Genomic DNA, 12555 nt, shown 5'->3' with positions numbered 1-12555 from the left:
CAAACAATAGGTTTCTATGTAGTCAGAATTCATTACACATGTTTAATCAAGGCGATAATAGGGATGGTGACCGGCCAACAGAAATGGGGTATGCAGGGTCATCAAAGATTAAGGGTGTGTTCACTAATGCCATGTTTGGTTCGATTAAAACGAACTCTGGTGTGATTGCTCTGTTAGTGCGGTTTATTTGCCATCCGAAACCTGCTGCGCACCAAATAAGCGGACCGAGATGGGTCTCGGTCAACTTTCAAACGAACTCTAACGCGGTACGATTGAAAGATGAACGCAACACGGACCAAAGACATCGAACCGAACCAAAAACAGGAATTGATCAAAAGATAAGACCCGAAAATCAGGTGATTTGGTAATATAAAAGGAGTGTTTTTTAGATCTTTGCTTGCACATATAAACGGCGGAAATTCCTGGCGCCGGTTTGACTGCTTTAAAGACTTCATGAGGTCTTCACAAGTAACAGGCTTGCTAAAAATACCCTCATATGCACATGCATTCACTGAGCATGTGTAACCCAACACACAGCATTGTTTTGGAAGTCCAGTAAGTTCAGTTTTAAAATGTAAATCATAAAAGCTGTAATGTACCGTAACACGTAAGCTGTAAAGTTCAAAATCTTTAGGTTCACTGTTAAAATGCAAGTCTGAACGCCAAGCGAACCAGGACTACATTTTTGTTTTCTTTTTTGGTGCGGACTGAAGGAACCGAACTACAAATATGAACGCTCCCTAAGAAATAGAGCATGTTTTCATATGAATTTGTTGTTCCCGAATGTGTGATGCCCAGTTTTTTTCTTCTGTAGCCATTTATCGTCTACAAATTGTGTTAAAGTAATATAATCCAGCCTAAAGTCTGCTGAAGGACCAATTAAGTTTTTCCATCTATCACTCCTTTCTGACGTGAAACTGTGGACCTCTAACAGTACTTACATTATTTTACAAAAAAATGAGGAGTACAACAAAGTGATTTAACTAAAAAGGCCAATAATATTATTGCTGAGATTCAGAGTTTCAACAAGTATAAGAGACTTCCCTGCAAGATAAGGAAGAAAGATAGAAAAAACAATTCTTTCTATTTTTCCTTTTACAGACAGTTTAAGAGCAATACATGTTGAGTTATTACTGTGAAGGCATAACTATCAGATGCTAAAAGGTTATAAACACCTTATATTTTACTTGTTATACTGTATCTAGCTGAAAAAAACAACAGAAACCATCACAGAAATTTCAATGGGTTCATTAAGATACTATTATTATCCATTTGCTTTTTCCATTAAAAGCATAAAAATAATGTATTGTGTTTTTGGGAATTATTCCAATAAGATTTAATGATGTTCTATTACCAGTAGAATCGATCAAATACACCATTATATATAACTATGAAACCAATACAATTCCCATTATAACCATAACATTTAGCAAATAACCACAATTTGCTATTGTTTTTAAGGCAGGTGTCTATTGTATTTTTCAGAAGGGCAATTCAAAGACATGAAGGCAAAACATTATTTGAAAGATTTTCAAATGGCTTGTGAAAATGACAGAACAACATACACAGAGTTACTAAGAGATCATTTAAAAGTGTACTGTTTGTGTGTTTGAAAATACATAGAAAGGAAGATTAATTATGATATATTTAACACACACACACACACACATATATATGAGAGAGAGAGAGAGAGAGGGGGGGATGGAGGAACGGAAAGACCTTAGAGATAAAGAGTACTGTAGGTGACGGCCATAAGGCTGAACAGCATGTTTTCAAAAACAATCTTAAGCAATGAGCCTCCCAACAGAGGCCAGACACACAAACACCAGCAAATGTTTTCACACAATAAACTAAATGAACAGTTAGGTGTTTCTTTGCCTACTGAGTTCTTTTGAAGAAATGCTTGAAGGGCAGCTATTTTCAATGTACTGTAGGCATAAAGACAATGTCAATGTATCTAAAAACAGTGGATTTACCATTTCCTGTAGATAACATGTTTCAAGAAAATCAGCTGACAATAAATTTTACATTTTCATACTCCCTCTGAAATGTGCATTCCTTTATGGGATACAGAATAAGTAATCCCTGTTGTTTACTGCTCATTTGGCCCTTTTTCCAGGTAGAATGTGCATACTGTGCAAATTATACATACTACAGCAATAGTAAAATCTGTATGGTAATATGCATCTTCTCTCCTCTATTTTCTTTGCTGTATTTAGTACCACATGTGTAAGTCAAGACAAGTACTGAACGGGATACAAAGCTATTTGTGTATATGTGTGCTTTAGTTTATACAGGATAATCTTAAAATGTAACTTTTCCAGTATTTTGGCTCTATCACTGAGAGAAACCAAAACTCATCTTGACCTCCATCGAATGTGCTGCAGTTCCCGTTTGATCCTGCAGGGGCTGCTGTGGAGCTGTGATATGGTTAACACTGAGAACCTCGTTCCTTGCTGCTGCTTAAGTTCTTCTCATTATCTTTGACTTGTTTTAATAAAGCTGAAGCACAGCGAAACATCACACAGACACATGTGTCACCACATCACTGAAACTTCAACCTTCGCACTTTACCTGAAACTGATGTCACACTTAGTCAAAGACAGGAACCCAAAGAAAAAGTGTTGTGACAGAGTATCTACATTACTGAACAGCCTTGAGCATGTGGCAGCCCATAAATCCCTTGTTTTTCACTCATCCATCAGTTTTTTTCCCTTCAATCCAGCCATTCATTTGTTCATCAGTCAGTCCATCTATTAGTTGATCTATTCATCTATCCAGCAGCACAAATCAGTCGTTTTCTTTGACAAGTCAATCCATCTGTGCTAGGCGCCACGCGTAGTGCCTTAGCCTACACAAAGAAACCTCCCCAGCAGCGCAAGACTGAAGCAAGACAGGCAATTAAAGTGAGACACAGTGAGCAGTAGAGGAGATCTGATAAGACCGACTGCATCTACAGTTCGTCAGAGCTACAGCAATGGTAAAACTACCGTAACAGGTGCTGACATGTTAAAATAGAACATATACTCACAAGAAATTGCACTTGGCTTTTATCCTGCAACAGAGGGTGTGACTACTGTGCGGTTCAGTATATTTTTGAGGTTTCCATTAGTTTTGAAACTCATACATCTGTGTATTACAAAAAATAGGTTTTGGTTTTGACAACGGCCCCTAAGATGCCCAAAACGTAACATATTGTATCGTTTCGAATTAGATTTAAGACATGCAGCAGAAACTATTTCAGCATCAGAGTTCACCCAAAAATGTAATATTTCATCATTTACTCTACCTTATGTCCAAACCTGTATGACCTTCTACAAAACACCCAAAATACAATTTTGGTAACCAAACAACATTGGCCCCCATTGATATTTCTCAAACTATCTTCTTTAGTGTCTTACACGAGAAGGTCACATAGGTTTTGAACGACACAAATAAACACGAAATATTTCTTTTAAATTAACATCTTATATTTCCATTCCGTTCCTCACACAAATCGTGTGCAACTCTGAACTTGAGAAAAATGACAAAGGAGTGTGAAATCTGAGCGTGTCATACTCGAAACAAAAGAGAATCTCGAGTGCAGATGTTAAACTCCCATATGGTGTAGCAGACTGAGAGCCTCTGAAGGAGTTTTTATCTGATATGGAGTAAGAAAAGCAAATGTGTATACTCGACTATCCAGTGGGTACACAACAGCTTGAGACGAAACAGGCATAGCGAGTTAATTATGCATTGTGGAACATGATATAATCCATTTGATTCCTTAGGCATTATGTAGCATTTCTTTTCACCCTTGGGTGCATTATAAGGGGCAGAAACAGCATGGCTCGGGAAACTCGAGAGGCCAGAACGATGCTCAAAGTGCACCAGCAGCGAGCGGCTGCGACAGCAAACAGACAGAGGGAAGATCACACACAGAGCTCAGGCTGACATTTAAAGAGACAGGCACAGACGTGATGTCTGCCTTGCTGTTTTTTCTCATCCATTAAGATAACGTAAAGCCTTTCTGCCGAGTATCAGTAACATCAGGCTATCCTTATCGGGAGCAAAACCTGTCAACTACGGAGTCCGAGCCCTGAGGAGAGGAGAAACATGTCAGGACATCATCTCTCTGAATTCCAGTTCTTTCCATGTGACATATGGCACTCCAACCACGGTTTCCTCCGAATGTTCAAGGCTGCCCGTATCTTCAAATCTCAAATCTGTCAGATGTCACAAGTGGCACTTGTTAGCCCGGAGAGCGGCATTCATTTGCACATGCTGAATGTGGTGCTTGACACACTATTGGATGTAGGCAATTCAGGCACACTATCAAAAAGCACGTCAAATAAAAACTAACTTTCTGTGTTATGGAATTTGAACACATTGTTTTAACACATTACGAGTAATTTTGTTACATAAATAAAAGAGACAACACAAGGTTGAGTGAAAAGTAATACAACATGCGTTTTCTTCCACTATGGACACAGAGATTAGTGGGTAAGGGAATTTTTTGTCTGGTTGGGTTTGATTGTTACATAGAAGATGAAGCAGATGTTGGTAAAACTTGTGATTTAGTCATTTAAATGGCTCTTTCAAGTGTTAAAAGTAAATATGTCTGTACACATGAATATACATGTAAATCTAATTAAATCATATTTTAAGAAACAACTGCTGCCATGATGAACAGAAAACACAGACTGATACATTTTATTGGAAGCCTTCCATGGGTGTGGTAACAGCCAAACAAACCTCAGGATACACAATTTACAACATATAATTATATTAAAATGATACATTTTTAAATAAATTAAATGCAATGTTATGCATTTAAGGCTATTATATTTATTGTAAAAACCTATATTTATATTTCAAAAAAATAAAATATAATTGTCAAGTTGTGAATGATTGTCTCAAAAGAATGCACATTTAATGCCTGGTAAAACTTGGAACACTTGTGGCTCCTGACACAACACAGAGATAGTGTCTTTGAGTGGCGCTGTCAGCTGGGCCTATGGAATGATGGATGTCTGGCACAGCGTTTGTGACAGAGTAAAAGCTCCAGGGAAAAACGATGGAAAACTGGGCCTTTCTGTCACATCATTAGTTCCGTACCAAAGGGATGAGTTGACCTTAAACCATGGAAGAAATGTGAATGGAAGAGTCTTGCACAAGGACACAAGGGTACGTATTCACTCGGATGTCATTTGTATGTGATTCTTTTCAATGCCTTAGAATATATGTGGCTCACTGTATCCAAACACTTCTGCATGTTCCCTTTGTTTCTGTATTGCTTTTTGATTTTTTTTTAGCTTTCTGTTCCCAGGTTGTCACATTACTTCTATGGGAAGACCTTTTAGTGTTATAGCACCTAAACTTCAGAATTCAATAATACTGAGTCTTCATTTGTGCAATTCCAGCATTATGGATGTGACATTTTTAGTCTTGAAATATAAATTCTAAGGGATTTATTACCAATAAACTGAATCATCTATATTAATAAACCCCTACATCAGTATCAGTCTATGCATGAGTTTGAAAGAAACTAAAATTCAAATGGACACACCTTTTTGAGGATCTCCGTGAATTAAAATGTACAAATTAAGAAGGGGTACTCTTAATTTTGATTTCCCCATTTATAAGCAATATGCATAGATGTATAAGGGTTATGGATCTGACAATTCATGTACCTGACTATGCTTTTAAAACAAAAAAGTGCTTCACACGGGTATTTCAACCACCAACTATTGACATCTTACCTACAAGAATAGTGAAAACCTTTGGTAAAAACATACATTTTTTCATCTTAAGGTTGTCATTTACATGGAGTCGCATTAACAGTAATATTAACATCTAAACTAAACTAAAACTAGCGTTTGATCTCTATATTGGTTTGTTTAATGCTTATTTTGCTTTGTTAATTTTGCTGTATGTAATTAGATTGATGGCTCATTTATAGTGAAATATAGCACCATATATTTAAAAGTATATTTTAAATTTTCTTTTTAATTTGCCATCATTCCAAAATGTTCCCTGTTTCAGTCATGGGACTTGAAAAACCCTCATGAGGGTAGACTGAAACATACCTGTCCAACATTACAGAGGGTTTGAGGTAGCTGTCTAAAGTGATAAATCGAACTACAGTTTCGTCTGGCAAACTAAGGGAGCAACTACATCTTATTGCATTTGGATTCAACCCTTGCTTTCTTAAAGCACATTATCTGTGACAACTCCGAGGGAGGGTGGCCAATAGGGTCACGGGAGGAAAAAAGCAGAAACAGATCAGGCGTGATATCCTGCAGAGGCACAAACAAGAAAAAAAGGAATCTGGTGCACGTCTCCGTAGATGATGTATTTTTTGCCCACTTCAGTCGGAGACGTGCCTGTCATTGTGACTGAGTGACATTCTTCATTCCCAGGATGCCATGCTACGTGCTGCATGCCTCTGATGAGGGAGGGGGGAGCTGGTGGGGAGGGCGGAAAGGCTCCTGCCTCCCTCCTTAACCGCTTGGCAGTCTGCTCTTGATTAGAGCGAAGCTCTACCCAGCAAGGAGCTCCCGGGGCCCTGTCAGGGGAGACGGCTCTTCTGTAATAGCGTCTGACAGGCCGAAGGGGAGCCGCGCAGAGACTGATACAGATGCTGCTATCCTGAGTGGCATCGGGCGAGAGCAAACATCACACACCTTCATAGATTCTCCACCTAACCAGCTGCCAACCCACCTTCCAATTTCATGTCTAGCACATGCCATGTGCAGGTCTCGGACTACACAGACGTATGACGCATCCATCTAACATAGCCACGAGGAAAAACAGGTGTGACTGCATTTTAAATCCCACCACACTGAATTCGAACCAGAATCTGAACCTATTTAAATAACTTCCTTACTGATTTGAATTGCTTCATTTTTGATATTGGGTGAAGTTATCTCCTGTGGCAGCTCATGGAGAGAAGCTATTAGGGGTGATGGACATGAGGTAAGGGAGCGAAAGATAAAAGGTTTTAAGGTTTAGAAAAGATAGGCAGAAATGAAAAAAATACTTTATATGGGTTGTCGTGGAACACTGTTTGAAGAGAATGACATCAGCTGGAAAAGATTTCTGTATCAATTTAGATTAAAATAAATTATATACGGTTTTAAACTGAGAACGCCTTTAAAATTCCAGCTTAATCTCCGAATTTGAAATAGGTAGGAAAAACTGTAGGATGCAGAATGTTCAACTGTTGTTTGCTTTTAATGACAAGTTTAACAAATCAGTATGAATATATACAGTACATGCTATCATGTGCACAACACAATTCATATATTCAGTTATTCCAGAAACTGTTGACACCATCCACGGTAGAAGAAAACCAAAATATGTATTGCATCTACAATGACAAATGTATTGTATTTGTCAAGTCAAGTCAGCTGTATTTATATAGCGCTTTGGACAATTTTCATTGTTACAAAGAAGATTTACAAGAAAACATTGACTATAAGCAAAACATATAAGGTTATGCAAGTCAAAACACAGGTCAATTATCAGACAGACTATAAATTCCTATATGCAGCGTTAATTAAATAAAATTATAAAATTGTAGCAGCCCCCCGGCCAGGCAAACAGTGCAAAACACTGGCGAGGAACCGAAAACTCCATTGGAGGAGAAAAAAACTTCAGAGGGAAACCAGGTCTAACCAGGGGGATTCCAGTTCCCCTCTGGCAAAAGCTGCAGCCTCTGAACAAGCTCGACAGTGCTTGCACAACAAGGCAAAACAAAAAATACAATTGAAATACAATTAATTTTTTTTATTTAATTGTATTATTATCTTAAATGTAAAAAGAAAGTTTAAGGGAATAAATAAGCACAATTTGTAAAAAAGAAGTCCCCTGTCTATAACCAAAGCTTTCCTGCCTGTTCTCCACTTTCCTATCAGATAAAGGCAAAACGACCCAAAAATGTATAATTAATCATTTAATAATTCTTTAAATTCCTCTTCCTGTCATCTTCTTGAGCTTGGCAAATATAATCAAATTCCAACGCATGACTTGAAAAGGCATTCAAATTTTGCCTAACCCTGACCTGTACAAAATGATTTATACCGCTCATTGTCTCAGATTTGTAGAGGGACCGTCTAATTGCACCAGGGAATAAAGGCCCACTTTTAATCCGTCTCCAGCTTGAGAAAACCATGTGACTGGAGGATAAAAGGATCACAAATACATGGAAATATATGCAAAAAGGTCTGGCTGGAAATGGTTCTGATGATGGGCAGCCGAAGGCCCAGAGGGAAGGCGTCCACCTCCTGCTACTGTCTGCTTTCCCGAGTTCAAGCTGAAGGAGAACTGAAGGACGTGCTGCTTCTCGTGGGTGATTTCATTTGAACGCTGCACCTTGGTTAGAACTCTATCCCGCCCGCGTTTGTTTCGTCAGACAGGCTGCATCCGAAAGTCATAAATGGCAACACCTCAGACAATCCAAGGATGGCTGGAGGGATTGTGTATCAACCAGGAATAGAAAGCATGAGATCCGAGCAGAGGGAAGATGACTGAAGAGTGAGTGTCACTTCTGTGGCGCTAGTTCAACAAAATGAAACTCTCTTTAACACTCCTGCCAGTTTGCCAGTTTTTGGAAAATGTATTGGGTTGGTCAAAATTCTCCCTAGACAATACCATAAACTAGATTGAAAACAGCCCTAAAAAGTTTAAAGCTAAGCACTGAGCCAATTAGAATGAACTGCCCGAATAAGCATTGTAAGTGCGCATGAATGACCGAGTATCAGAGCTTTAGATCAGACGCTTGAGCGTGCAAACCGAAGCTTGACTGAGCAAACTAAAACGTAGAACCACAGCCGAATCTGTTCTAACATGATGGAACAAGTCCAGATGGGGAAAATCGAAGGATCACTACAGAGAGGGGCACGGAACTGTTCTTTTGGTTGGTGTTTATTGAAATTTTGTTTCTCAAAGCAAAAGTATTTGCTTGTTAAACATACAATAAACCTTCCATAAGCATTACAGCCAACACGTTACTCTTCTGCTCTGTTTCAGAAAGATTTACGTCTATAGTAACCGTTGTTGGTTATCAGCTCTGATGGAGGAACTTCGCTTTAAAGTAGCAAACTTGTTTTATTTAACTATTTATGGCATTCATGTTGTGGTCCGGGTGTCAAAGTAACTTGTTTACTGATGCAAAGGCATGCTGCAATTTGAATTACATAAGTTGAGAGCTGCGCTGCATACTTTCCAGCAGGTAAAATGGCATAAAAAGGCGAAATTGAATTTGGGGTTAACCAACCTTTCACAATGCAATAACGTGCTAAAGAAAGTTTTTGCAAGTATTACCAGCACTTAAATGAAATGACTCTCATTTCTGAATTGCTCTCCGTTTCTGCTTTCAGCAGGCCGCAGGGAAACGTCTGGTGAGTTTGATTAATTTTCTCAGCTATATTAAATATCATGTTTCACAGTTCCTTTGAACTCAAACTTCCTCACTCAGAATTGCATGGATCACAATAAACAGTAACCACGGGAAGAACAAATCAAAAACACGAACGTTTTGCATCTGCCATATGCAACCAGAACGACGTGAAAGGTTTCCAGAATAACTAAAACCAAAATGTGTCCAGGCTGTAGGCAGGCCTATCATTTTATTTTCTTACTTATTTATGAGATATAATACAAAACTCTATACAGAGAACAAAGTCCCAGCTGATTATTAAAGTGTACTTTCTATTACTTTTTAACATTTTCAGTTTTATGTGTAACAGCAGCCCTTCTCCCATTAAAGCCAGGGGCTTCTCTCCTCTCTGTGGTACATTTTGGAGACACATCAAAAAGGGACATTATGTTCTAACTCCAGCCACTTTGTTTTGGTGAGCCCTGTAGAAAGCTGTACAATACGACCAAACATCCAGCCCTAATGAATACTTAAAAAACCATTAAAGAGCCTGCGTTAAATAAACAGCTCAGCGTGAGAGATGTGCGGGGCACCTCCAAGAGATGGTGTGAGGTGAATAAACATCACGAAATGAATGGCATGGCCTGAACGACCTCTATTCATGGTCAGAGATCAAATCGTATTCTTCTCTTCAGCAGAACTATACCTCCCTGAATGCAGGGCTCCCCAGGGCCTCATAGCCGTCACAAGCCTCCCAATAATCCTGCTTTGATGAATTATTTCACTTAATGGAATAAAGGCATGGGCCATTATTAAGTTTAAGCTATCCAATGCCAAAATTCCGCTTGCACGCATGTGGCGTACAGTCCAGGACACTTGAGTCAAGTCTATCCTATCCTCGCCAATGGCATTTGCGCCTGAATTGAAAACAAATGAAAACAAGAGACACAATGGGGGTTTGTCCAAAAAACCAAGAGTCATTGTCAAATCCTATTTGGAAAGAAATAGAAGGGGGTGTGAGGGGACTAACAGGTAAGTCTATTTATCTCGCCAAAAAAATAATGTTTCCTCGCAGACTGGGATAAAAATAACACGACTCATTGAGTGCCTGTGCTCAGTGCCTTGGAGGGCCTCTAATGCATTTTAATTTAGTCCAAACTCAGATGTGTTATTAGGGATGACTCTCTTTGTCTTCATTTCACTGAGATCTCAAGGCCAAAGTAACCGACGCGGGACATTTTTGAGAGTAGTAGTCCTAATTAAAATCTGTAATGCAGAAAACAGCGTGGGAAGAGCATTGGCCCTTGAAATTCCAGATATTGTAACATAACTTTAGCATCAACGAAGGCTATTTGTTTTGAAAACCGTAGCTTTAAATGATAGTTGTTAGGAAATGTATAGGTAAAAAGGTGCACAAATAGCGAGTTAGCTTCTTAGCACTTCAAGTTCCATCGCACCAAAGTATATGGGTTTTCTGAATGGGGTTTTCGTAAAAAGATCTGTGGTTAACAATATTTTCATGTCTTAATCCGACATAAAACGCACCAGTTATAACCCGCTCATGATTTTTTAAAGCTTTATTACGTTTTAAAAACACGATTGCAGATGGCTAAAAGCGGCTTCATTCTTTGACGGGGAAGTTAGACGTTCTCTCAACAATTCAACATGGACACAATTGATAGACAAAATGTGTGAGTATCATAAACCTTTAATCACAGACCTTATTTTTTTGCTACCTTTTCAAAAGTCTATGGAAAAAATACATTCGCTTTCGGTCAAAGGAACCAGTGCAGCGCTAACTTGGCCTACAAAAATATGAAATCTCTCTTTTAATGATTAAAAAGTGTAAAAAGGAAAATGACCATACTAGTACTGTTTGCGTTATAGGAATGGTTCCATCTTGTTTTGACAAGTGGGATGGCTGCTTAACAGATGAAATGCCAAACATGACTATGAAAGCTTAACTAAAGCCAAGCGTCTAGTATTCAGGCATATTATGATATTGAAAAAAAATGTATTTGCATTTCCAACCAAATAAATATATTGTGATATAATGTACACTCACTGTAACTTTTTCTACTGAAATTTTGGATTTTGACTGATGAAAAAGAGACTTAGATATACAAGAAAATCGTCTTACCTTGAAGTTGCATATGCATGTTATTATGTCCCCGATTCTGAGACACTCGCCATCGAACTTGCAAGTGTTGGTGTCACAAAGGAAGAGATCCGTGTCCCGTTCATCGTCACCTACAACACAAGAAAGCCAGAAAACTTTGTGACTTCCTGCATACAGAATACACAGCAATGTCAAACAGTGGCTAGCCCAAGCTGGATAACATTTGTTCAGACACGTTTGATAAAAATTATTCTGCAGAACTAACTGAACAAACACTTCATTTCAGCGGGATGGCAGGCAATTCTTCTAAAGGGTCCATTGAGTTATGAATGCCTCCATTTACAAAGACCATCTTTTGTTCATGAGCCATTTTCTTATTGGGAATAAAATAAGTATTTGTAAAGGATTCATGATTCGGCATAGAGCAAAGCTCTCGGAATAGCCGCACAAGCATCATTTATAGCTTTTATTATACATAAGCTGAGAAAAGTTTAGTGAAATATTTTCATTTTTGGACAGACTTTGAAAATCAAGCTTTATTAAAAGCATGCAGACAATTGAAATCAGTGAGGATTCCTTCGAATGATTACAATTAAGATGAGCTGTTCCAAAATCAGACCACTGCTGAGTCGAAACCAAATTTCATTCTTTTTTATAGAACAGCAGCTTACCGCTGTTCATTTCACAATAACTCGCCACAATAATATAGTGAGTATACCTGTTAGGCACTAAATCATTCAGTCTAATCTGACACCTTCTATAATAATGCAAGAAAAAAGCATCGCTATCATTTGTGTAATACTGTAAAAATGACATACACATTATGCAAAGAATAATACCTCTTGATAAGTCTCAAAATGCTGCATATATTCCAACTCAAAGCTCCATACATCATCATAATAAGACTACACGACACAAAGCAGTGGCTATGCTCGTGTGCCCTGGGATTTTTGCTGTCAAAGCAAATAAGCTTCTAGCAAGTGCTACATAGTATTTTTACCCCATGTTATCCGGTGAGGCCTGGAAGCTAGAATGAAGCAGAACATTGCTCATTGTAACGACAATACCAGAGGAC

At 38.4% G+C, this 12555-nt stretch overlaps 1 protein-coding gene across 1 annotated transcript in view; it reads right to left on the bottom strand.

Moving 5' to 3' along the window:
* tmeff2a (transmembrane protein with EGF-like and two follistatin-like domains 2a) overlaps positions 1 to 12555 on the bottom strand; it is a 62332-nt gene that overhangs the window by 38982 nt on the left and 10795 nt on the right. Inside the window, exon 2 of the mRNA XM_079464125.1 lies at positions 11502 to 11611. Coding sequence (XP_079320251.1) covers positions 11502 to 11611 — 110 coding nt within the window. The remainder of the gene's footprint in view (positions 1 to 11501; positions 11612 to 12555) is intronic.

The sequence above is a fragment of the Barbatula barbatula genome (assembly GCF_947034865.1).
Source record: "Barbatula barbatula genome assembly, chromosome: 9".
NCBI classification, from domain to species: Eukaryota; Metazoa; Chordata; class Actinopteri; order Cypriniformes; family Nemacheilidae; genus Barbatula; species Barbatula barbatula.
Note: the sequence above shows the minus strand (reverse complement) of the source record. Positions and strands in the feature narration are given on the sequence as shown.